We start from the raw sequence: 26,876 nt of genomic DNA on the forward strand, positions 1-26,876 counted from the left end.
AGACGAACTCCTTTCCGAGGTGAGGAGCCCCGCAGCCGCGCCAGGTTTCATGTGGGTCGAGATTTCCAGTCCTATCCAGCCCCAAGCCGTACCCGCCTAGGCGCGACCGGCGGGCAGCACCACGGGCTACTGCCCCGCGCAGCGGCGGGCCGACCCCGCCCTCCCCGCGTCTCTGGGCGCCCGAGGGGGCGGGGCCGGACGCGCGCCGCCAGTGACGCCGCCCGCGCACGCCCAGGCGCCTGCCGATTGGCCGCTGGAGCCAGAGTTCCTCCCGCGGAGCGCACCTCCCCCCAGATTTCCCGCCAGCAGGCCCCGCGCGGTAGATGCCTTGCCTCTAGTGGCTCGGTCCGACAGAGCGGTTGAGCCTCGGCCTCTGTGGCTATGTCGCGACAGAGCACGCTGTATAGCTTCTTCCCTAAATCTCCGGCCGTGAATAATGCCAACAAAGCCTCCGTCAGAGTCTCAAGTGGAAGCAGCGCCGCCGCCGCTGCCACCGGGGCCTCCCCTTCCCCAGGCGGGGATGCGGCCTGGAACGAGGCCGGGCCTGAGCCCCTAGCGGGTACCACGTCGCGGGCCGAGGCCAGGAACCTCAACGGAGGGCTGCGGAAGTCGGCATCCCCTGCGATCCCCGCCAGGTAGCGGCGTAGGGGGGGTGCAGGGAGGTGGCCTCGCGGGGTTAGGGTTGCGCGTCCAAGCCCTGGGCTCGGAGGAGGTGGGGCTGCTTGAAAGAGTGCAGGGAGCATTGAAGGTGTAGCTTGTAAACAGGGTGCGAGGAAATCAGCCGTGCATGGAGAGGGGGTTGGCGGGGAGGGGAGGACGCACTTAGTTCGGAGGTGGAAGAGAAGTCGGCCAGGTGCGGGAGGAGGAGTGGAAGGTGCTTGGAGTAGGGAGGAGAAAGGGGAGAAGGGAGTACTGGGGGGTGGGGCGGGAAGAGAAAAGAGCTGGCCTGCGCGGCGCGCGGTGCGCCCTCTGGGCGAGGGAGGGGTGGCGCCTGCCCCGGGCGGGGGAGGGGTGACAGGAAGGAGGAATGCCCGAGGCATGGATGGACGCCGGGAACTAGCAGGCTGTGGGGGCGCGGCGTGCTTCGAGTGGGATATCCGGAGGATGTTCCCCCATCAGAGCCGGGATGGTCCATTTCGAACCCGCTAGTTGCTCGAGGAACACCCTCGATGTTTGGATTAGAACCTCGGATGCGAAGCCTCTGGCGGGGTGGGTGTGTAGGCTCTTGGGGTGGGTGAGTGTTACCTTTTGCGGTAATCTTGGGGCCTCCCTGGCGGCTCAGATGGTTAAGAATCTGCCGGCAATGCGGGAGACCCCGGGTTTATCCTTGAATCTGGAAGATCCCCTAGAGAAGCGAATGGATACCCACTCCATTATTTTTGCCTCCTGGAGAATTCCGTGGACAGAGAAGCCTGGTGGGCTACAGTCCTTGGAGTTGCAAAAAGTCAAGACTCTACTGAGAGACTAACATTGAGGGGGTGGGCGGCAAGTTTAGAGCGCGGGGGTGTGTCAGCTGGTAATCCAAGGGGCCTGATTGGTCCGAGTTAGGATTGCAGGGGCGGGGAGCAGAAAGTGCGAGGACCAAGCTGGGTCAACGTGTAGATAGATTGCATATGCATCAAAACAGATGGAAAGCTTAATGTTAATTTTGACACCTGGAAGTATTATGCAAATTGAAAATAATAGTAGTTTAAGAAATAGTGCTTTTTTTTTTTTTTTTTGCCTCACCAGGGAAGCTCTCGAGATTAAGTTCAGGGACCAGGGATTGAACTTGGGCCACGGCAGTGACAGCGCGGAATCCTAACCACTAGACCGAAGCCATCCCCGAAATAGTGCATCTTTTGTTGGGGATTTCAGGGGAGGATGGGGGACTGTTAATTTTTTTTCCTGAATTGAGAGCCCCCAAAAGCCTTGATAGGGCTCTGGGAGAGAGATACGAACGTGATAAAGGGGAAGCCTGCCCGGCGGTGCCTTCCTCTCCTAGGCAGTTTGGTGGTGTTTCAGGGTTTGGCTGGTCTTTGTTGAAGTAGTGGGCGACATTTTGAAAAGCTCGCACTTACTGTGTCCTATGTATTGTATTAGGCATACAGTGTAATGGCAGCCGTCTGAAAGGGTGAAATAGTGGTACCAAAAAAAAACCACATTCAAAATCAGAGAGCTGAGTAGTTGATTTAGAATGTCTTGCGTTTTAGGCGTCCCACAGATTTTTCAAAGTGCAGCTGTAATTACAGTGTTACCTTCCTCCAAGCGACCCTCTCAGGAAGTTTATGTAGTTGCCCGAAAAGTGGCAGGATTTGCCACCGCAGAATGTGCCTCTGGCACAGAGGTTATTTTGAGCTGAGTATTTTTTGAGAAGGGCAAGATAGGGGAGAAGCTCTGAGAACAGTAGAAGTTATTCTTCTGTAAGGGAAATTTACATTTAAAAGGGAAACCTCCATTTGTAAGGATGCCTGCCTCTCTGTACTAAGAAGAGAAGGGAGATTCTATAGGCCCTGAACTGAAATCTTAATAACAAACATATCTTTGGTTTTTGTTCTTTTCTTGGTGACCTCCCTGATCTCCCTCCCTGGCCCCCTATCTTTCCTTTGTCTGTAGCTGAAGACAGTGGTTTAAGGTGGTACCCTGGGCCACCTCCAGGAGTGTTACTCAGTTTCCCTTTGTATTTCTCAGCCAAGACCTCAGATGGGTAGACGGAAAAATACTGTCCCTGGGAGGTGGGATGAATTGCGAGATTGGGATTGATGTGTATGGACACTGTTGATACTATGCGTAAAACAGATAACTAATGAGAACCTACTGTATAGCTCAGGGAACTCAGTGCTCTGTGGTGAGCTAAATGGGAAGGAAATCTAAAAAAGGGTTATATGTATAAGTATAGCTGATTCACTCAGCTGTACAGCACAAACTAACACAACATTGTAAATCAATTATACTCCAGTGAAAATTAAATATTTTTCCAAAATAATTTTTTTCCTTCCTTACATGGGCATCCTCTGTAATGGATGCATGGTAAAAGATGTACAAAGCGTTAACGTTCACCTAAACTTGAATTTGATTCTTCCTGCATCCATTCTAAATGAATGGAATTATTTGTTGTATGGTTGTGCTTTATATTTTGAATAGCATATGCAGGTTTTTTTTTTTTTTTCTTTTGAGGTCTGAATTTTGGAAACTCATAAAAGACATAAAAGAATAATATTGTTTACATTTGACCACCTGCTCTATAGGACTGCTTTCAGGGTATTCAAGAAAAATGGGCATTTGATTCTAGGTTTCTAAAGAACTCTCCATTCATTAGATAGATTTGGCCTTCACTTAACAAATGTTAACGTACCTCCTCTGGCAGGCACAGAGGTGTTGTGGAACCTGGATACAAGAGTGACCAGGACAAGAGAAAAGGCAGTTTTAGAGCAGGAGCAGAGCCAGTGAGCTCTGTTCACTTTGGGGGGAGGATAGGGTATGTATGGGTCTGGGTAGGCTTTCAGCTCTAAGGCTGAGACCAGAGGGTAGATAAATAGAAGTTAGCTCAGCTGCTGTAGAGGTGAGGTGGTTTTAGGAAGCTGATGCAGGAAAAGGAAGGTCCTGCAAATTGAGAATGAAGACAGGAGGCCGGAGCCTTACGTATGAGGAGATCCAGTCTCTGCTGATGGGCAACAAAACCATTTGGACTCTTCCTAGGGGTCAGTTGAAAGAAGTTGAACATCTTTCAGTGGTCATTTGTCATTTAGTTTACTCTTGTGCACCACTGTTAAAAGTGTTTTGTCTTTTTTTCTTTCCTTCCCCTAGTATCTTTGTCAGGTGTGATGCAAAAGTCTTTTTTTCACCTGGGTTGAGAAAGAGGAAGCAGTTGAGGTGACATCAGTTTGAGTAAATGGCTGCAGGATGTATGTCTATGCACTCTGGGCCTGCTTCTCAGTATTTCATTTCTTCTATAGCCTTTTTTCTTAAAAAAAATTTAAGTCTTTATTGAATTTGTTGCTATATTGCTTCTGTTTTATGCCGGGAGCCAGCACAGGCCATCCCACCCAGGACAAGGTCATGTGGAAGAGAACTGTTAAGCAAGGCTTCAGGACTCGAGGGGCTCCCTAGACCAGCTCGAGCATCTACTCCCAAACCAGAATCTGTCTGTCTTACTATTTTGTGCCTTTCACCAACTCTTCTGACATACAGGGGGCTATCCTTGACCACCTTTCTCTGGAGAAAATCAACTTAGGGCTCTAGCTAGTAAGTCTCCTGGACATGAGAGGAAAATTTCAATTCAAACCCCCTCTGTTAGCATTCTGGCTTGCTTGGCAAGTTTATCCAGACTCTTGCAGCTACGCATATGATTGTTCACAGCCTCCCAACTGTGAGAGGCACGGGAAGCCTATAACATAGAGCCTTTCAAAGAGTTAAAAGTTATTAGAGTAGTGCTGGTGTAGGATTTCATTATTGGGCCAATGCTTGTTGCTAAGTTCCCATATCTCCTATCCACTGTGCACCTAGGAGTGCATTAGTTAACATAGTTGGAATGTAAGAAAAACAAGCAGTAGCCTTGAATTTAACCACATCAGACCTTTGAGCTAATTGGTTCTTTCTTATAACTCACTGCACCTTTGCTCTGTGAGAAATGTAACTCTGTTTAGCATTTTCTGAGGCTGACATAGATTAGAAATATAAAGAAAAAAACACTTTGAGGGAAAATAAGTTTTCTGGTTGAGCGGCCTTTATCAAAAGAGGGTCATAAAATGTTCACAGGCCTCCAAGGCCAGAAGATAATGTACACAACATCATTTGTGGGAAAGGTTTGCAGAAAAAAATCCTGGTTTCGATAAGGGCAAAATGGAATGCTGGAATGTTTGGGCTGACTCTGTATGACCTTGCATCTTTCATTTCCCTCTATGTACAAGTTGAGGTATAAAAGTCCCTTTTGAAAATAAAGTAATGGGCTGCGCTCGAAGAAGCTTGGTCACCCCGTGTCTCTCTCTCTCTTTTTTTTTTCCTTTCTCTCTCTTACTCTCTTGTTCAGGCTGATCCCTTGGAGCATAGAGGCTACCTGCGTTCACTTATCTGCCCAGGTTCCTAAGACCTGAACGGGAGACGTTCTGTGTCTTCACTCCCTCGGGAGACCGGGAGGGCACCTGTGGCCTCCGTGAACAGGGCAAGCTCCTTGTCTTGGGGCTTTATTGGCTTCCTGTGTAAACCAAGGAATATCAGCCTCTTTCTCTCCTCTGTTCCTTTCTCATTCATTCATTCGCCAACGCCGTTTCTCCTTCGGGTTCCCCTGGATCCTGCGGGGGCTGGACCCCAACAGTTTTATGTGTTGGTATTTTGGCCAGGAGGCCTGTGGTTAGCTCCCACACCAGGGTTGGAAACCACACCCCCTGCATCAGAAGGTGAAATTTCAACCACTGGACCACTAGGGAAGTCCCCTCTAGCTTATTAAGACAATTGAAAGAGCTGTGAGCAAGGCTTCTGACTATGTAAATCTGGCTTTTTAAAGCAAATCTTAGCTGGTTTGTTTTTTTTGCAATCTCATTTCAATAATTATCTGTTGATTATGAGAAATGAGGACAGTAAAAATTTGTAAGTGTGTGCCTTGTATTCATTTATAGGAGTGGTGTGTCAGACCGTGACAAGGTTTTTTTTTCCCCCCTAAGAGCCTTTAGTTAAAGGTAACAATCTGCCCCAGTTGTAGATGCCTTTCCTTTTACTTTTCATACAATTAAATCTATTTATAGTAATATATTCTGAATAATATCACACTTAATATAATAATATTAGTTTTTGTAAGAAAAGAATTCAGGCTTTTAAAAAAGTATCATGGTGGACTTGGTTTCACAGACTTAATTTGATTTAATCGATATAACTAAAAAGGTGCTCAACTTGTCATAATTTGGCCAGCAGGAGCCTCTTTTAAGCTGGCGTTGATAACTTTTTAACATTATCTCAGAACTTTTCATTCTGATGACGATTATTAGTTGTCCCTGCTTCTTGAGCTGCTTTCTGAAGAGCCCTAGTGTTAGTTTTTTTTATAGGCTTCTTTTCTAATAATATTTAGGAAATTGTTTTAGAGGCCAGTTTGGATGATAATTTATATGGTTGTCCTAGACCTCATGCATAAGTGTTAGATGCCATAGTTATTCAAGCCGAAGGAAGGAAAACCAGGTGAAGGGCAGAGAGGTGCAGGTTGATGGGTAGGTGTGATGGGAGCCCTTGGTAATAATTTCTCTGGTTACTTCTGTTTTCTCATTAGCTATTTGAGGGTAGGGGAATTCTACTCTAACGGTCTACGTTGAGAAGTAGATACAAACACTGATGGTTGGCTTGAGAGTATGTTCACCTTTGTGAAACTTGTGTTTATATATACAAATTCTTTTTACACATAGCCAGTCTAACTTTTATTGTTTATAGGAGCAAATTCTAGCATTGCTTTTGTATCTACTGATGCTGTTTTAAAAAGTAGACAGAAATGTTGCTTATAAATTTGGGGTACAACTAATAATCGACACCAAGGTAATGGGCTAAAGAGGGAACAAAAATAACAGCATTTTTTTAAGCAAAAGTGTAAAGATTTGTTCATATATATTTAGCTTTATTAAGTCATTTCTTACTTTTAGTTGTATGACATTGCGTTTTAGTTGTATGTTTTACACTTGTTTTTCTGAGCTGTCACCTTTCCTCTTACCTTTTTAAAGCTGTCTTTAAAAATCCCAAGGATATCAAACATTTGAGATATATTATCATTTTAAAAACAAGGGAATTCCCAGGCTGTCCAGTGGTCAGGACTCCACGTTCTCACTGCCAAGGGCCCAGTGTGGTCCTTTCTCAGGTAACTAAAATCCCAAAAAGGTGTGTGGCACAGCCAGAAAACAAACCACTTGTGAAATCATAGTTGAATCATATTTATAAAGTAGGCTACTGGAGTCTGGCTCCAGCAGCCAGGGAATCAGCCTGAAGGGATGGGCAGGGTCAGCAAGTATCCATGCAGCCTCTCATTCGTATTTCTTGGACTGCATATTTATTTCAAGCTTAAGATTCTCTTTTATACTTTTACAAAAGCATTAGGTCGGAGGTTTGACATTTTCAGTTCCCACTGACCCAGATTTGTTGTCTCCATAAATCATTGTTGCCCCTCAACAGGAGTTCTGCCTCAGCAATTCTCTTATCTACTTCTTCTCATGTGTCCTTGTGACTACATTGTAACTCATGCTAATGTCTGGGCTGCATACTGTATTCCTCAGTTTATTTCTTATCTTTATAAATCCTGTTTGCCCCTAGTATCCTGAGCTCACTTTCTCTAAAAAGGCTTCTAACCACTAATATCTCCAAAATTCCTAATCTCTATAAGCTATAGTAAAATATGCTAACATTACAACATTCCTTAAATCTTTAGCTTCTAACTATTTTAATTATTCCTAAGCTCTAAATTCAGCAAACTCCTTTGCCATAAACATTTCCCTCACAAATAGGTTTTAGGTAGCAATCCTTCCCATGGCCTCAAGCTGTGCTCATCCTGGAACACTCTTTTGTACAGGTCCTTGAACAAATGTCAGTGATTAGCTTTATGAATTATTCTCTGAGCACAGCTGCAGAAGGCTTTGTGCCTTCTTATGCTCCTCTCAAGAACAATAAGCACCTTAGTATTCTTTTCAGTCAACTCAGCCGAGGAGAGGAAAAAACAAGTCGGAATCACAAGGCCTAACTCCTTCATCCTGGGTCCGTGCCTGCGGGACAAGGAGAGGGAATTGGGGTTGTGCCTCCCATTTTGTCAGTAATGCCTAACGTGGCTCCCGACAGTAGGCTAATTTATAGGCTAATTCCTGTATTTATTTTGGGATTTCACACTGGACTCCAAGAAGAACCCATTCTACATTGTAAAGTGACTTTTTGGCCTAGATATTTTCAGATTGGATTTGCATTGCATAGGGTTCGATGATCCTTGTTAATATTTAACACAGTCCTAGTTATTTGAAAAGAGAAAGGTATTAAGAGTGTCAGGAAATGGAGCCAAATGTTAAAATACAGTAAAGTCTGAATCCGACTGTTAAATAAAGTTTCAAGTAGAGCCATTTGTATCCATCTTTGATTTTATAAGGTCCTCTGGCTCTTTAAGGATCAATGTATGAAAAATAGCAGATAATCAAATTATAGTACATTCCACTGTGATCCCATGCTTAAGTTACAGTTACATATTTTAAAATATGGTATTAGTATTGATAAAAATCTGAATATTTGCATGGATTAAAATTTATGTTCCTTTTATTTTGATGTTCTGTAGAGACTGCACAACTACTAGAGATAAAAATTTTAAATTACCTTTAAAGACTTTGCACTTAGAAAGTAGATTAAAAAAGAATTTTTTTCTGAAAAGCCTTTTAACATTGGGGAAACTATCCATTTTTTTTTTTTAACGACATTTTTAGTCTTAGCATTTAGAGTGTACTTCCACTTCTTTTTTTTGGCTGCTCCAGGTAGTGAAGGCTTTGTGTCCTAACCACTGGACTACCAGGGAATCCATTCTGCCCACGCCTCCCCCCACCCAGCCCAATTCTTAACAGCAGAGTTAAGTTATACATAAGATTCTGTAAGTATAAGTTTATGTTTAGGGTGAGGTGATGTTGAAAAACAATTGTTTTTAAACAATTCAGTTTATGATGGCATTTTAGCTTTACAGATCTGATGATTGTAATTAGCTTTTTATGTGTTTCTTCCTCTAGTGAGGATGCACATTTATTTGCCTTTCAAATAAATTTAAAGACATTAAATTTTAAAAGTTCTTTATTTATTTACTTATGGCTGTGCTGTCATTGCTGTGAAGGCTTTTCTTTAGTTGCAGCAAGCAGGGGCCCCTCCAGGTGCACTGTGTGCCGGCTTCTCGTTGCTGTGGCTTCTCCTGCTGCAGAGCACGGGCTCCGGGCGGTCGGCTTCAGTAGTTGCAGCTCCCAGGCAGGTTCTAGTGCATAGGTTCAGCAGCTCTGCACGGGTTTAGTTGCTCCACCCCATGTGGGATCTTCCCAGTTCAGGGCTCGAACCCGTGTCCGCTGCACTGGTAGGCGGATTCTTTGCCACTGAGCCACCAGAGAAGCCCTAAAGACTGCATTTTCAAGTTGGTTGCTTGGAAAGGACGCTATGTCAATTTGAAACCTTTGAACACCATTTTACAATTTGTTGTACAGTTTGTTCACTTTTATACAAATGACAGTTTTAAGGTAACAGTCTTAGAGAAAAAGCTCAAATTTCCTTTGGAAAAAAACTATATTAACTTAGTACTGTTAAAGGTATAGAACTCAAAGTTTTTTCTCCCATGGCTTGGGCTTGAGCTGGAAACTTGAGTTACTCTTCATTGAGGATAGACAGGAACTTTCAGGAGGGAAATGTGGCCATCTCATATTTTTTGCTTAAGAATTTTGATCTACATATTCAGTTTCTAAGACACCTGAGATGCTTGCAAGTGCTTTGTTTCTTCACTCGAGATAAAACAGAATTGTTAGTTTTGGGGCATCCTGATCCCTTGAACTGCAAATGTGCCACCAAGATGTTCATTCTTGTCAAAGTCTCTGATGGGCTAACTCTTTTCTAAAGAATGTGTAACTTTTATAGACATGTATGTAATGAAATCGCTACTGTTGAATTAGCCGTACGTTAGTCCTTACCCTCACATGGGCAAGGAAAACAGTCTTCACTTTTACAAAGCACTAACACTTTGTATGAAAGTGAAAGAGGAGAGTGAAAAAGTTGGCTTAAAACTCAACATTCAGAAAACTAAGATCATGGCATCCGGTCCTATCACTTCATGGCAAATAGATGGGGAAACAGTGGAAACAGTGTCAGACTTTATTTTTTTGGGGCTCTGCAGATGGTGACTGCAACCATGAAATTAAAAGATATTTGCTCCTTGGAAGAAAAGCTATGACCAAGCTAGATAGCATATTAAAAAGCAGAGACCTTACTTTGCCAACAAATGTCTATCTAGTCAAAGCCATGGTTTTTCCAGTAGTCATGTATGGATGTGAGAGTTGGACTATAAAGAAAGCTGAGTGCCAAAGAATTGGTGCTTTTGAACTGTGGTGTTGGAGAAGATTCTTGAGAGTCCCTTGGACAGCTAGGAGATCCAACCAGTCCATCCTAAAGGAAATCAGTTCTGAATATTCATTGGAAGGACTGATGCTGGAGCTGAAACTCCAGTACTTTGGCCACCTCATGTGAAGAACTGACTCATTTGAAAAGACCCTGATGCTGGAAAGATTGAAGGCAGGAGGAGAAGGTGACGACAGAGGATGAGATGGCTGGATGGCATCACCAACTCGATGGATATGAGTTTGAGCAAGCTCGGGGAGTTGGTGATGAACAGGGAGGCCTGCAGTGCTGCAGTCCATGGAGTTGCAGCGTCAGATATGACTGAGCAACTGAACACTTTGTAATCTTGACTCCATTCTGGCAACCTGACTCCATTTTGGCCAGCCTGAGCTCACCTAGGGGAGGAACTGCTTCAAACTAGCCAGTGATGAGTTAAGGCTTCATGATGTACACACGAAATTTCATCTCTTAAGGGATGAAGGGCAGCCAGGCTGGACTGATGAGTATCCCTACTGGTCCCCCTGTAGAAAAGTCGACTTTGGCCAACAGTTTGTAGTCTGATGTCTGAAGGTTTTACAGCCAGAAATAGCTTCCTGTGAGGAGACATGTTTATTGGCATAACATGTATTTGCTCTCTGGTCAGTCTTCTAGAAGTTACTGTCATAGAGTTCAGACTCGGTTCTGATAGTGTATTTATATATGGACAAAGGTTATGTCCCTCTTTTAGCAACAGAAAAGGGTACAGATATAGGGTACTCTCAGGACCTAACATACAAGGAAAGCTTGTGGTTTCCTGATCCCAGTGTGATAGACTTTGTGGTTAAGTGGTCGCCCGGCTAAGTTAAGGGAAAGCCTGCTTGACAGTTCCACACAGTTCATTTGTCTCCTCTTAACAAATGGTTATGTTAGTAACGAGGAAACACTTAAGATACCTGAATTGTGCAGACACAGCCCCCTGTTTGAAGATGACCCCTTTGGTGTTTGACAGCAATAATTATAAACTCATGCTGGTCACTACAGTTTTCTAAGTTGAAAGAAAATGTACTTTAAAGGCCCTGGATGTAAGCACCAGCTGAAGCCATCTTCTGGTTTCTGTCTAGCATAGGGATTTCCACATCCACATTTTTTGAAGAAAGAAATAACTTCAGTTTTATGATTGAGCCTGATTAAGGTGGCCTCAATTGATTATTCTAAAATGTCTGAAATATTCTCTTTTGTAATGTACTTATTTCACGTTTGTCATTATTCAGTGAAAACCTTTAAGGAGGCTTAGAAAATCATGGTGTATAGTACTGGAGCAGGGTTTATCAATTGTTGTGGCCTCTGTATCACTGAGGGACTCTTGTATAATTCTTCTCTCCCTTTCTCAGGAAATCTTCAGGGCTAAGTTAGTTTTTGTGAAGATTTGATCTCCTGTTGATTCTGTAGGTTTATTTATACAACTGTTTATGTACACAACTATTTTGGGCACATTACATACTTACCTCTTAAGTTTTCCCACAAAACTAGATTTTTAGGGATGGGCTAGGGGTATTAGTCTGCTAGCTTTTGGGGTATTCGGAATACATTGGAGCAAAGTTTTAATGAAATAACTTTTAATGTAAGTATAGCAAATTTGCCTAGGCATTATGCTTGGTATTTTATTAATACTTTGGGTCAGATCCTGTTCCTAATGTGTACATGTGGTAGTACAGGTGTTATAATTTGAATCACATGTACAAATGAGTTTGTCTTTTTCCTGCTATTACTAGTCTATCAGAATTCTGCCAGTTTTTAAACCTTGAATAATTCTGAGATAATTTCTAACTTTACCATTACATTTGTGTTGTCTTGTGATATTTGCTTATGATTTTAAAAATGACTTGAAAATTTGATTTTAAAAAATCATTAATTTTAGAATTTCTGTACCTGAATATTAATGCCAGAAAATTTCAAAGGTGTCTTAAGATACCTTCCTTAGAACTGCTTGTTTGTAGTAATTGCCTTTAATGTAACTTAACAAAATATTAACCAAATTATGTCTTTTCTCTTGGCAGCAGTTCTTGTGACTTCTCACCAGGTGATTTGGTTTGGGCCAAGATGGAGGGTTACCCTTGGTGGCCTTGCCTGGTTTACAACCACCCTTTTGATGGAACATTCATCCGTGAGAAAGGAAAGTCTGCCCGAGTTCATGTACAGTTTTTTGATGACAGCCCAACTCGGGGCTGGGTTAGCAGAAGGCTATTAAAGCCATATACAGGTAAGAGATTTACTTTGCAGGTTGGGTATGTTTGTAAGATAGAGCCCATGCACATGTGAGTCTGAATGTTGGTGTCTCCTACACAGTGGATTTAAGCATATTTTACTCCAATAAATTTTAGGAGCGGGTGTGGTAAAAGCTTCTAGCATGGGAAAAGGATAAGATGTAGCTGATCTTTGGAGAGTTTGTAGTGTGGAGTTGAATTTTTATTTCTGTCCTTCTGAGTGACTTATAGCAATATCAAACCCTTAAAGGAAAAATGATTTCATGATTGGATCTCGTGATGGGTGACAATGCCAGATTCAGACATGAAAAAAAAAATTAAGTGTTCCTATCTTAAAAGGTTCCAAAAGAGAGACAATGTAGCCAAGATACAGAACATCTAGATCAGTGACATACTCTAGGAAGGTGGAGAAGCATGCGACCTCGGCTTCAAAGTGCTCACCTTAGGAACACATCTGAGTCGAGCGTCACATCAGAAGCTAGACTTCTGGACCCTTGACTCACTCTCCCCAGGCCCAGCCTTACTTATCACAGAATCGGCAGTCCTGCTTGTGTGCTTTCACCTGGGCTGGCTGTACCGTCAGTCTCCTGCAGGGCATGTGCAGTGTGGCTGCAGGGTGCATGTCATCCTGTACATGCACAGGCTTTTCCATTATCTTCAGACTGCTGGCTAGGACATTGCTGAACTCAATATCTTGGAATCAGAACAGTGGTCAAGTTTCCCAGAAGCCTGGGAATCATGCCCTTTTGGTCGTATCGCTCCTCAACCTGCAGGGCAGATAGGCCTGTGTAGAAATCTGATGTGTAGGGTGAGGACAGAGTAAGAGAATTTACTTCAGTTTTTTTCATTAATTTGCTGTGTAATCTTGGCCAAAGTAACTTCTGTTTGCTTATATGCAAGTTGGACCAGATGATAAATGAGGTCTTTTTCCAGGACTAATTTTGAGATGCTAAACCAAGCCTTGGCAAAAGATGACTAAAAAGAGATCAAAAAAGTTTACTTTTATGTTGTAATTATTTTATAAAGTCACAGATGTGCATATTGCTCTTTGCCCTTTAAATTTCCAAAATGTTGCAAAATGTATATGTGAATAAATCCGCAAAGAGGTGTGCATGAAAACAGTAGGCCTTTGGGGGGGCGGTGGTCTTAGGGTTGTAGTTTGCATTCGAGGTTTTGGGGAGTGGTAGTGATACTACATCGGCGGGGTGAGCACAGCTGTAACAGGTACTTTGGGAAAGTTCAGAGCCATTCTTAATGATTTTGACTGTTGCAGTTTGTAGTTTTGGTGCAGCTCTTTAGAGAAATAAGAAATTGCAGCTTTGTTTTAGGCAGCTCATAAAAGTTGCTAATTCCATGGAAATTTAGGATGTCCCATCAGTTTTAGTATACTGAAAGAAGGGAGTAATGTAATGTTTGGATCTGTTAGACAAATTCAGGTTTGTTTTGTAGCTGTTACATTCAGATAGAAGAAGAGAACATTCCTAGTTAGGCCTCTTGGAAAAGAACTAAAACAATTCTGTATCATTATAATTGTCTGTATCTAACCTTTTGCTCAGTGGATAGACATGTCATTTAATACTGCAGCTCTTTGAAATGAAATGAATAAAGGAAAAGTTTTACTTTAAAACAGAACAAGACATTTTTGATGCAGCTGTTTTGAAAAAACTGAGGTCTGTACTGGGTTATTATCCTCCTAAAATTTAGGGTTCCTTAGAGTAGGATTAAAAAAAAAAATCTGTCTTATCTAACTGCCTTGGGAACAAACTTACTGTTAATGTCATTGCTTTATTTAAGTGACAGTGTAGTTTTTGCCTTCCTTAAGCAATGTTTTTTTAAAAAGGGTCTCAAATCTCCTTTACATCTTATGCCTCACTGGAAGAGGTGTGATATTAGGGTCCACAGTCTGAGGTCTTTCTGGAAGAGAGAGTGGTCCTGGGTGAACCAACAATTAAGGTAACTTACAGGAGGTAAAATAGGTAATTCCAGTTTCACTGATAGTTTTACCCTGAAAATTCTTTCTGTGAAGGCTTTATTGATCTTATTTATATCAATCAAAAATAATGGGACATTAAAAATTATACCTGAAGGGCTTCCCTGGCCGCCTAGTGATTAAGACTGCACTTCCATTCAGGGGCACAGGTTCCATCCCTGGTCGGGGAACTAAGATCCTATGTGTCTTTGGCAAAACAAAACAAAACATTCCTTCAGGCAAGTGTTATATGTTGAGCCAAATGTCCAGCCAACTGTTCTTATTTATAAATAAATACATGTGTGTTTTTTAGGTTCACATTCAAAGGAAGCCCAGAAAGGAGGTCATTTTTACAGTGCAAAGCCTGAAATACACAGAGCAATGCAACGTGCAGATGAAGCCTTGAATAAAGACAAGATTAAGAGGCTTGAGTTGGCAGTGTGTGATGAGCCCTCAGAGCCAGAGGAGGAAGAAGAGACAGAGGTGGGACACTGCTAACAGGCAGTTGTTAGTATTGTTGGGAAAATATTAAAAAGTAGGGAGGGACATATTAGAGTGGTAATTTCCTATTTATTTCAGTTCAGTTGCTCAGTCATATTCAACTCTTTGCAGCCCCCGTGGACTGCAGCACACCAGGCATCCCTGTCCATCACCAACTCCCGGAGCTTGTGTGTGTATATATACACACACACACACACAAATATATATAAATGTATTTTATTTGGTACTCATACACACATACTTTCTTACACCTCTGGTCATATTCAATTACTTAGAATCCTCAGCAGTCTGGCACCCTTTTTTACTTAAGTTCTCAAGTCTGCTGGAAACACACATGCTTATACCCTTTTGGTAACCAGTATAGAGAGCTAGGGACAGTGAGGACATGGTGATAAAATTGATTGTGGTGTCTGATAGTAACCTTCTGTATGAGGGTGTGGAAATTATCCAGGTTTATGTTCTAATACTTTTTTTGTTGTACTTTAGATTGGTAAGAAAAGGTTGAAAGACAACCTTGGTTTCAAATATTAATGGTCACTTTGAGTGAATTAAATCTTAAATGAACAAATAGTTGGTATACTTAAACATTATTTTTTAATTTAGTAAATTAATGAGATGTGCTTAAACAGAGTCATCTATAAGCTGCTTGATTTTGTTCTATTCTATTCTATATGAGATAGGCATATAAAATACATATTTTAAGAGAAACTAGCACTTTTCTGTGGTGGTCCCAGTAGGTAAAAGACTGCACTCCCAGTGCTGGGGGCCTGGGTTCGATCCTCATCGGGAACTGAGAGCCCACATACAACAACTAAGCCCGCTTAGTGCAACTAAGAACGAGCGCAGCCAACACAAAAAGAGAAAGAAATGTTTTTAATCTTATTTTTGAGGTTGAGACCAGGGATCATAACATTAATCGGATGTTTAGATCTGGGTGGTAATGACAAATCATTTAACCTTATAACTACATATGAGGGAGGTCTATGAGAACTGAACGTGGCTTGCTGAAAAAAAATAGAGCTGGTTTGTGGAGGAGCAAGGACTAGAACTAGAATGATTACTAGTTTTTTTTTAATAGTAAGGAATTTATAGAATGGTAAACTTTATATGTTCAACTGTAAGAGGAGAGATGACCCTGGAAGAAAGACAGCAAGTTTTTTCTACAGCTGTGACTGTTAACGAGGACATCACCTGTGGGTATTTCGTCATGTATGGCCATCCTTAGGACTTAATTAGTATTGAGTAAGAAAGAACTCTCATGACAGAATCACTTAATCCTGTATTGTGATATTTATATTAATTTTAGGTGAAACTGAAATTGCTATCCATTGAGAAAGAAAACAGTTTCTTATTTCTGGAGATGGGTTCTTCTCTTGATATATGAAGCTGCAGCATACTGAGAGAGATTCCCTAGCAATATTGTCATTTTTCTAAATTTTACTTTTATATTTTAAAATATTCTTTCTTTGCCTCTCAGGTAGGTGCCACTTACACATCAGATAAGAGTGAAGAGGAAAATGACATTGAGAGTGAAGAGGAAGTGAGGCCAAAGGTGCAAGGATCCAGACGAAGTAGCCGACAAATAAAAAAACGAAGGGTCATATCAGACTCTGAGAGTGACATTGGTGGCTCTGATGTGGAATTCAAGCCAGACACTAAGGAGGAAGCAAGCAGTGATGAAATAAGCAGTGGCATGGGGGACAGTGATAGTGAAGGCCTGGACACCCCTGTCAAAGTTGCTCCAAAGCGGAAGAGAATGGTAACTGGGAATGGTTCTCTCAAGAGGAAGAGTTCAAGAAAGGAAATGCCTTCAGCCACCAAACGAGCAACTGGCATTACATCAGAAATCAAGAATACTTTGAGTGCTTTCTCTGTCCCTCAAAATCCTGAATCTCAAGCCCACATTAGTGGGGGATGTGATGACAGTAATCGCCCCACTGTCTGGTATCACGAAACTTTAGAGTGGCTTAAGGAGGAAAAGAGAAGAGATGTGCACAGGAGGCGGCCCGATCACCCAGATTTTGATGCATCCACACTGTATGTGCCCGAGGATTTCCTTAATTCCTGTACTCCTGGGATGAGGAAGTGGTGGCAAATTAAGTCTCAGAACTTTGATCTGGTCATATTTTATAAAGTGGGGAAGTTTTATGAGATGTACCACATGGATGCTCTTATTGGAGTCAGTGAACTAGGGCTGGTATTCATGAAAGGAAACTGGGCCCATTCTGGTTTCCCTGAAATTGCATTTGGCCGATACTCAGATTCCCTGGTCCAGAAGGGCTATAAAGTAGCGCGAGTAGAACAGACTGAGACCCCAGACATGATGGAGGCACGATGCCGAAAGATGGCACACACATCTAAGTATGACAGAGTGGTGATGAGGGAGATCTGTAGGGTCATTACCAAGGGCACACAGACCTACAGTGTGCTGGAGGGTGACCCCTCGGAGAATTACAGTAAGTACCTTCTCAGCCTCAAAGAGAAAGAAGAGGAGTCTTCTGGCCACACTCGCGTGTATGGAGTATGCTTTGTTGATACCTCACTAGGGAGGTTCTTCATAGGTCAGTTTTCAGACGATCGCCATTGTTCCAGGTTTAGGACTTTAGTGGCACACTATCCTCCAGTACAAGTCTTATTTGAGAAGGGAAATCTCTCAACAGAAACGAAGATGATTCTCAAGAGTTCATTATCCTCTTCTCTTCAGGAAGGTCTGATACCGGGCTCCCAGTTTTGGGATGCAGCCAAAACTTTGAGAACTCTCCTTGAAGAAGGATATTTTACGGACAAGTTAAATGAGGACGGTGGGGTGATGCTACCCCAGGTGCTTAGAGGTATGACCGCTGAGTCAGATTCTGTTGGATTGACACCAGGAGAGAAGAGTGAATTGGCCCTCTCTGCTCTTGGTGGTTGTGTCTTCTACCTCAAAAAATGCCTTATTGATCAGGAGCTTTTATCAATGGCTAATTTTGAAGAATATGTTCCCTTGGATTCTGACATGGTCCATGCTACAAGACCTGGTGCTGTCTTTACTAAAGCCAATCAACGAATGGTGCTAGATGCTGTGACATTAAGCAACTTGGAGATTTTTCTGAATGGAACAAATGGTTCTACTGAAGGGACCTTGTTAGAGAAGATTGATACCTGCCATACTCCCTTTGGTAAACGGCTCTTAAAGCAGTGGCTTTGTGCCCCACTCTGTAACCCTCATGCGATCAATGATCGCCTGGATGCCATAGAGGACCTAATGGTTGTGCCTGACAAAATCTCTGAGGTTGTAGACCTTCTTAAGAAGCTTCCAGACCTTGAGAGACTACTGAGTAAAATTCATAATGTTGGGTCTCCCCTTAAGAGCCAGAACCACCCAGACAGCAGGGCTATAATGTATGAAGAAACCACATACAGCAAAAAAAAGATTATTGATTTTCTTTCTGCTCTGGAAGGATTCAAAGTAATATGTAAAGTTATAGGGGTTATGGAAGAGGTCATTGATGACTTTAAGTCTAAAATCCTCAAGCAGGTCCTTACTCTGCAGACAAAAAATCCTGAAGGGCGCTTTCCTGATTTGACTTCAGAACTGAACCGATGGGATACAGCCTTTGACCATGAAAAGGCTCGAAAGACTGGACTGATTACTCCCAAAGCAGGATTTGACTCTGATTATGACCAAGCTCTTGCTGACATAAGAGAAAATGAACAGAGCCTCCTGGAATACTTGGAGAAACAGCGCAGTCGAATTGGCTGTAGAACCATAGTTTACTGGGGAATTGGTAGGAATCGTTACCAGTTGGAAATTCCAGAGAATTTCATCACCCGTAATTTACCAGAAGAATATGAGTTGAAATCCACCAAAAAGGGTTGTAAACGATACTGGACCAAAACAATTGAGAAGAAGTTGGCTGATCTGATAAAAGCCGAAGAACGGAGAGACACATCATTAAAGGACTGCATGAGGCGACTATTCTATAACTTTGATAAAAATTACAAGGACTGGCAGGCTGCTGTGGAGTGCATCGCAGTTTTGGGTAAGGCTTTCAACAGGTTTGTTCCTAAAGCTTTAGTTAGTGATGCCCTGTGTGCCAGTTTTATATTGAAATTATAGTCCACTGGAGATTCCCTATTGACTCATAACCCTAAACTCAAATAACTGGTATATATTTTGATCAAATTCCAGTTGAATTTATAGTATTTGATAAATGTTGCTTTTTCAGCTATTTTTGAAAGGTGCATGGAACATTGTTTCCATTGCACTTTAAAAACATTTGGCGGCTCCAGGTCTTAGTTGTGGCACTTGTGATTGTTGCAGCAGCATGCAGGCTCTAGCTCCCTGACCAAGGATGAAACTTGTGCCCCCACCCCCCCCCCCCACCCCGACCCCAGCACTGGGGGCATTGGGAGCACGGAGCCTTAACCAGTGAACCACCAGGGAAGTCCCAAGCTACTTTGCTCTGTTAATTTAAAGCTGTCCCTTGAACTTTGTTTTACACTTTACACACTTGAAATTTTAAAATTTGAAAAGATTTTAACCTTTACTTTTTCTCTTAGCCCAAGTTATCACACTTTCTTTTCTGAGTTTATTTCTTAAGAGCCCTGGTTTATGTATTTGTAATTATATAACCTCTTCAGTTTCATAATTAATTTCCTTTTTCTTTAAATTTCATGGCCAACTTATTTTGAAGCCTTTGCTTATTTTAGAGTTTTGAAGTTTTTTTTTTTCCTTTGAGGGGTTTTTTTCTGTTTTGACAGTTTCTACTTTGAGGGGATAGATTTCTTAAGCTGAAACTAGATGTTATTTCTCATTTTAATAATGAAGTAATGAAGTAATGAAGTACTGTAACAAAGACATGTAAAACATTTAGACTGATGACTCATTTCCAGCTAATGAATCCATTAACAAAGCAGTTTGTATACTGTGCAGTTAGAAAAATGTCACTGGAGTATCTACTTACAGAAAAGAAATCTGCCTTGTCTAAAGTGGAACATGCTACCTCCACTAAAAAAGCATTTCTGAAAGAAACTGGGCCTTTGTTGGTTATCTCAAAAATGATGAAGCCTCACTTTTGTCCTCTCTTTACCAGATGTGTTATTGTGCCTGACTAACTACAGTCGAGGGGGTGATGGTCCTATGTGTCGTCCAATAATTCTGTTGCCAGAAGAAGATACTCCTCCCTTTCTAGACCTTAAAGGATCACGCCATCCCTGCATTACGAAGACTTTTTTTGGTGATGACTTTATTCCTAATGACATTCTAATAGGCTGTGAGGAAGAGGAGGAGGAAAATGGCAAAGCTTATTGTGTGCTTGTTACTGGACCAAATATGGGAGGGAAGTCTACACTTATGAGACAGGTAAAGTTACAAATGGTGGTGTTACAAAACTTTTTGAGTGAATTTATTACACATTTAAGCCATTGTTTCCCAAAAAGCTCATAATAGTCAGTCACTGACTTACTGGTAAGCAAAGGAATACTCCTTGAGTCATGAACTGTGTTCATTTCATCGGTCAAATATTTGCCTGATGTTAAAGGAAGTACTTCACTTAAGAAGGTGAAGTTAGTTCAGGCCATGATTTTTATGAGCCTTGACTTTGCATCCATTTCCTTTGAAGGTTAGATGTATTCATAATGAATGAAAATTACACAGATGTACATTTGTTCTTAAACTAGGTTCATTCTGGGAAACCTTAGAACCACTGCACTTGTTCATACAGGAAAGCAAATATAATTCATGACCTTTAGTTAAGTGTTGGGAACTGCTTTTAAGGAAGACAGTAAATATATATTCCTAACCTTTTGTTGGGTTGGCTAGTCACTGAGCTAAACATGATTTAGATGTAGGTTTAGAAAAAATGTAACAGAGACACTGGGCCCACTGGGCCCTTGACAAAAAATGTTTGCTGACCCTCTTATTCTACTGTACTATATTATATACTTTGTACAAATCTGCTGACTGGAGAGGAGCAGTAGTGTAGTAATATGGTTTTTAACCTTTTCATTTTAAATCAAAATCATCTAGAGAGCACAACAAAAAAAGTACCTGGGAGCTGGGTATATTCATCCTCTGAAATTGTTTGGTTTGCAATGGGTTCTAGGCATCAGTGGTTTTAATCCTACTATTCAGCCAGAGTTGAGAATCACTAGTGTAGTGGGTTAGTGTATATGTTCTGAGGCTTTAAAGCCAGTTAGGCCCTTGGCCTCACTTTTCCTGCAAAAGATTGTGAAGATTGTTTTTTTAAGAGTGCCTGACTTCTAGTTAATGTTCATTAGCTTGGCTTATTATCTGTCTTCTGGATATACATAGATATCTCTATCTATATCTCTTAATATCAGTCATAAAATACTTTTTCCTCCCTCATTCACAGGCTGGCCTATTAGCTATAATGGCCCAGATGGGCTGTTACGTACCAGCTGAAGTGTGTAGGCTCACACCAATTGATAGAGTGTTTACTAGACTTGGTGCCTCAGACAGAATAATGTCAGGTGAGTTATTTTTCTACCTAAGGCTCTGTTATTTGGCAATTCATTATGCAAGTTTTACATACTAGAAGTAATCTTTTTGTAAAATTTAATCTTTAGTACCACTGGGTAGTTCATAAGATTCAAATGATACACCTAAAAGATGTTTCTGCTGTTAAAAGAGGATTTTCATTTTGATCACTTTTTTTTTTAAGGTGAAAGTACATTTTTTGTTGAATTGAGTGAAACTGCCAGTATACTTACACATGCAACAGCACACTCTCTGGTGCTTGTGGATGAATTAGGTAAGACATTAAAATTTCTAAAACATTAGTACAAATAATTATTTTTCTGGAAAATGGTCTGAGGGACACATTTCTTAAAGAATATGAATATACCCACCTTTGTCCATAGACTCCACAGTTGGCATAAGGTGGCAATTTCTAAATCCTGTTCGAATTTAAATTATAATACAGGAATAATTGGATAATAAGGCTAAAGTGAACTAAAAGGTTTCTGAAGCATAGTGGCACTTGAATAGTATTCCTGAACTCTTTAAGGGCTGACAAGCAGGCGTACTTCAGCTAGAGAGGGCCTGTTTACAGAGTGCTTTTGGATGTACTAAGCTGAAATTCTGAGGCCTGTCCTTCTGGACTGTAATATGGCAGACTGTATAATATACAGTTCATGTATATTTTCACAGGAAGAGGCACTGCAACATTCGATGGGACAGCAATAGCAAACGCAGTTGTCAAAGAGCTTGCTGAGAATATAAAGTGCCGTACGTTGTTTTCTACCCACTATCATTCATTAGTTGAAGATTATTCTCAAAATATTGCAGTGCGCCTAGGACACATGGTATGTATAAATTGTTTATTCAGAAATTGTGTCAAGTTTTTGAATGGGTCCTTCCATTGCCAGCATGTAACTTTTCTTTTTTAGGCATGCATGGTAGAAAATGAATGTGAAGATCCCAGCCAGGAGACTATTACCTTCCTCTACAAATTCATTAAAGGAGCCTGTCCTAAAAGCTATGGCTTTAATGCAGCAAGGCTTGCTAATCTTCCAGAGGAGGTTATTCAAAAGGGACATAGAAAAGCAAGAGAATTTGAGAAGATGACTCAGTCACTGCGATTATTTCGGTAACTGTAATTGGATATAACTTTACCACGGGGTTTCGAAAACAGTAAAGGGGCGGATGGTGCACTGTGAAAAATGCAAACTAACTTTTTTTTTTTTTTTTTTAATTTTAAGGGAGGTTTGTCTGGCTAGTGAAAGGTCTACTGTGGATGCTGATGCTGTCCATAAGTTGCTGACTTTGATTGAGGAATTATAGACTACATTGGAAGCTTTGAGTTCACTTTTGACAAAGGTGGTAAATTCAGACAACATTATGATCTAATAAACTTTATTTTTTAAAAATGACCATTTTTCCATTTTCTTTCTAGGAAATTAAACCCTTTTAATTCTTATCTACCTTCTACATAATGGTTATTGAATACTCCACAATATATTAAGTCTAGATGTTATGGTACATGCATACACTTTCAGGCTGTTTATACCCACTGTCACCAATACACATAAATGGGGGGGGGGGCTATGAAACTGTATAGGGCTGTATATATACTTGTCTCAGCTTAATGCGGGAAATTGTTTTAATTTCCAGCAATTTGTCTAAACTGTTCAAAAAAAACCTATGAACAGAGTTCAAATACAGGACTGTTTTGAAGAGACTTTCTAAAGTGTACTTTTAAAACATAGTAGTTTTTACCTTTCACAAAACTGAGTTACAAGAATACTTTTGTTTTACAGTGCATCCCTTCCTAGGAAGTCTCATTAAAACACTCTTTCTAGGGGTGATTTTGAATGCTGCACAGGGAAGGGAAGGAAATAATAGTCTTAACTTTTCTTAAAGGATACCAGAAACATTGCTGGATATAATTTAAGATTAGTGTTTTCTCTTTCATAGAAAGAACGTACATACTGGGACATGAGTACAGTTACAGCAAGTCTAGGTGTGCTAACAAAACAGGGCACATTCAAGTACAATAAGATTTTGCTTGAAATTAAAAACAAACTACATGAGATTAAAGCATTAAAATCATATTTCTCAATCTGAATACATGTTAAAAAAAATCAAAAGAAACGCAGAAGTGCTAGCTCACATTTTTACCATATTACAAAAGCACTTGGTACCCACGTCCATAAAAGCAGCAACAAAGCTGCCTGTCTAGTGAAGAGTAGTACTACTGCAAGTTGGACTGCATTCAATGCTAGTTGTAAAAACACCAGCTTTTTTTTCAGAAGTTGGTATCTGTACAAAATTGAAGCTTATTTTCTTCACTTCTGTCCCTTCAAAAGTCTTTACACAGTAATGCTAAAACACCCAGCTTTGAGATCCTGAGTCAATATATTGCCACTTTCTTTTTGGTAGCTTGAGCTTCATAGTGTCAACTGACCTTGTGTATCCATTTTTAATACAGTCTCTTCCTGTAGCATGGGCAAATATTTTAAATCTTCAAAAAAAAAAAAAAAACAAAAAAACAAACCAAAAACGTTTTAAGTTATGATGTTAGAATGGCAGGACTTTTTCTTTAGGGAAGGTATTCAGTTGTGCTGCAATGTATTAGATTCTATAGGTGGAGCAGAGTCATATAGTGTATCTGTATCATGTGTAGGCTCACCAGCTAATGTACAAGGATTAGACAGTGTTCCAGCACCACAGTCACAGAAAAACCTAAAACAAAATATGAAAACCCAAAGATTAGGAAAGTAAGGAGAGGAAAATAATTGAGTAATATAGCAAGTGTGCTACATACATACCTATCGTGTCTAATAAATTCTACATCATGTCCCTGATGGCACTTCTTAATGCAGTTCACACATATGGCATTTCGATCTGTGGTGTTACAAGTGTGACATCTAAAAAACAGAAGCTTACATTATTTTCCTCAATCATATTCAGAATACTGCAATCTGTTATATATTACCCTACGACCTTTGGCTTTTAAGAGGACCAAAAGTTTTGTGGTTCTAGTCTAGTTCTGAAAAGAGACTTCAATGGACTATTAACAATTTCCTATTTTGTGTCTCCCAAGGAAAACAAGTAGCTACCTTTATTGAGTCAATATGGGGGAGAGGAGAATTAAAACCACTCATGGTAGCTAGGATATAAAGGAATACTTAATAACAGTCCAGGAAAACAGTATAAATGTTTTGCATTTTCAGTGGTATCTACAGTTGTACAGTACTACATTTTCCCACATTTTATGGTCTCAAACAAAGGATCCTCCAAGAAGACTGATCACAGAACTTAATGTGGGCAGCTAATAATTTTCAGTTAAATTCTATTAGCAAATACCCAGTTTACTTTCTTTTAGCTCATACACTTAAGGGAAAGCTAAAAATGTTCGAGTTCTTGTCAGTTAAGGAGAGAAAACCTTAGTATCTCTCTTTTTTTAAGACAAATAACAAATATACCTGTAGAAATCATGCATGGGATAGCTGGTATAACTTGATATTTTATATAAACACTGGCCTCTACTAACAGCCTTTTCTATGGCGTCTTGATTGTTCATTATTTTGTTATCTGTAATAAAAGAAAAAATAAGCAATATTCTATAGTATAAAGACTTTAAAATACAGTTTAAGAGCTTTAAAAGAGACTAATCAATGAACTAAAAAAAAAAAAACCTGCCATAGAAATGAGTTTTCCTTGTATAAGGTACTCCCAACTATTCAGAATAAGTTGAAACAAAACTTTCAAAATACATCTCTTGAGTTGCTGGTTAACTACTGTACAGTGATAGGAATTAAATTATTGGATAGCAATGACTTCTGATTATCTTCTCATGGTATATTTAGTGCACTTATAGGCAGAACACAAGATTCCAACATACCTTTCATTGTCACATTAACACCAGATGCTAAAAATAAGCCTCCAAATCGGTTGTTAAAAATTTGATTGCCTTCTAGTGTTGCAGTTGCATGATTTGTAATTTCAATACCTGAAGCAAAATTTACAAACAGCAGATGCATCACTTTATATAGTTTCTTAAAAGAAACCTGAAATATAGCAAATGTAGTAAACTAGTTCTTTTATATAAAAAGTATGTTAAGTGTAGTAAATTGTATATTAATTCCTAACATCTAAAGAAAAAATGGAAGCTTATTTGAATCACTTAGTTCTCTATCCCTGCTAAGGAAGGAATAATACAGAGGGTTCATACTCTATTGATAATGATATTATTTTAAAATTTCTCTCCAACTAAGAAGATAGGACCCAGAAATATGTGTAGGCAGGAGCTAGATGATTATTTAGAATTAAGAGAAATTGTCTTTACTGGCAAAAAGTTGAAATATATGCATAATACTTGAATTTTACTTACCAATATCTTTAAAAAACATTATTTGTGAGGTCAGAGGGCTTGCATTTTATCTTTATTCCTAATGGTAGCCAGTATTACTCTATCCAGTTAATGCTTCTTAATTACTACTGAACTACAAGAACAACTACTGTAAGTTTGGCTTAGAGTAGAAGAATCCAAAACTTGGACTGTGTGAGCTCAGTCACTAAGTCATGTCCAACTCTGCAACCCCGTGGACTGAATCCAAAACTTGGATTAGGTACTCTTAAAAGCAATTGTAAACAAGCATTCGGCCGACTTCCACAGCACACTGCACACCTTTAGTTATTAAGAAATGTTATACCAAGAATCAATTTAATGTACAGCAAACAAGCTACAGGTCACAAAAGAAAATACAAACCTGCAGCAAATCCATCAAATATTCTGTTTTTCCTCAAGACTGGATGACTATTAGTGCTGATTAGAACACCTGCTTGAGCATTCCTGAAAATATCATTTTCTTCAAGGAGACCTATAATGAAATATTTCCCCAGGTTAGGGCTAATCCACATAGCAAATTTTACTGTCTTTTTGGTGGTATTTAGGTTTTTAGTTTTTTATTAACTGGACTATAAAATTCACAGCACTGATTTTTCAACTGAAAGTTTGTTTAGTAATTCACAAATATTTAAGTAAATTTAAGCAAAAATTTTAAAATTAGCAGATAAGCATTCTAACCAATAAACTGGAAGTCCCATGGTTGCAAGGACCATGTATAGCTTACCACTGCATCCACAGTGCCGAGGCACAAGGCATAAAGCTGATTCTTACTCAACACTGCTGAATTAATTCCTCTGGAAGTATTTTTAAGATCTCTGCATTCTCCATGCTTTAGATTCAAGCCCCAATTCTTTCTGGCCACTATCAGCATTCCTTGGTCAGTTTCTTTACTTCGGTCTCTCTTCTGCTATTGTTTCCCCAAGTTCCCTACAACTCTATCATATCCCTTTATCAGTATAAAAAACTTACAGAATAAAGTTTAAAATTTAACTTGCTGTTTACAGTCTTTCAAAATATTCCCCCAACCTACCCCTCTTGTTTCACTACATTACTTACACTATGAATATACTATACATTTTTATCTCTATTGCCTTTGATTTATATTATTTCCTCTTTCTGCAGTGTCTTCCCATAGTCTGTCTTCTTAATGTCACTTCCTCTGGGAGGTTTTTGGTTTTCCTCTATCAAATTATCTCTTCTGGGATGATAACGATGATTAAGAGTAGACTGAGGAATCAGACTTCATGC

The 26,876-nt window shown here is 40.3% G+C and overlaps 2 protein-coding genes across 3 annotated transcripts in view; one reads left to right on the forward strand and one right to left on the reverse strand.

The window, feature by feature from the left end:
- Positions 296-22,647, forward strand: MSH6 (mutS homolog 6). Of its 2 annotated transcripts, none has more exons than XM_018055203.1 (10): positions 296-635; positions 12,096-12,298; positions 14,585-14,754; positions 16,250-18,794; positions 19,848-20,116; positions 21,129-21,246; positions 21,438-21,527; positions 21,926-22,080; positions 22,165-22,364; positions 22,477-22,647. In XM_018055203.1, exons 1-10 carry the CDS (start codon positions 382-384, stop codon positions 22,556-22,558), a joined length of 4,086 nt encoding a protein of 1,361 aa, XP_017910692.1. In that variant the 5' UTR covers positions 296-381; the 3' UTR covers positions 22,559-22,647. The 2 variants fall into 2 exon arrangements, with proteins under 2 accessions (XP_017910692.1, XP_017910693.1); XM_018055204.1 differs by having other exon boundaries at positions 382-635; positions 12,099-12,298.
- FBXO11 (F-box protein 11) overlaps positions 22,614-26,876 on the reverse strand; it is a 110,535-nt gene continuing 106,272 nt past the window's right edge. Inside the window, exons 19-23 of the mRNA XM_018055205.1 lie at positions 25,990-26,100; positions 25,122-25,229; positions 24,703-24,811; positions 24,046-24,144; positions 22,614-23,959 (exon numbers count right to left, since the gene is read on the reverse strand). Of these exons, the coding sequence (XP_017910694.1) occupies positions 23,830-23,959; positions 24,046-24,144; positions 24,703-24,811; positions 25,122-25,229; positions 25,990-26,100 (557 nt within the window). The 3' untranslated portion in view covers positions 22,614-23,829. The remainder of the gene's footprint in view (positions 23,960-24,045; positions 24,145-24,702; positions 24,812-25,121; positions 25,230-25,989; positions 26,101-26,876) is intronic.

Source organism: Capra hircus, chromosome 11 (genome assembly GCF_001704415.2).
Source record: "Capra hircus breed San Clemente chromosome 11, ASM170441v1, whole genome shotgun sequence".
Lineage (NCBI taxonomy): Eukaryota > Metazoa > Chordata > Mammalia > Artiodactyla > Bovidae > Capra > Capra hircus.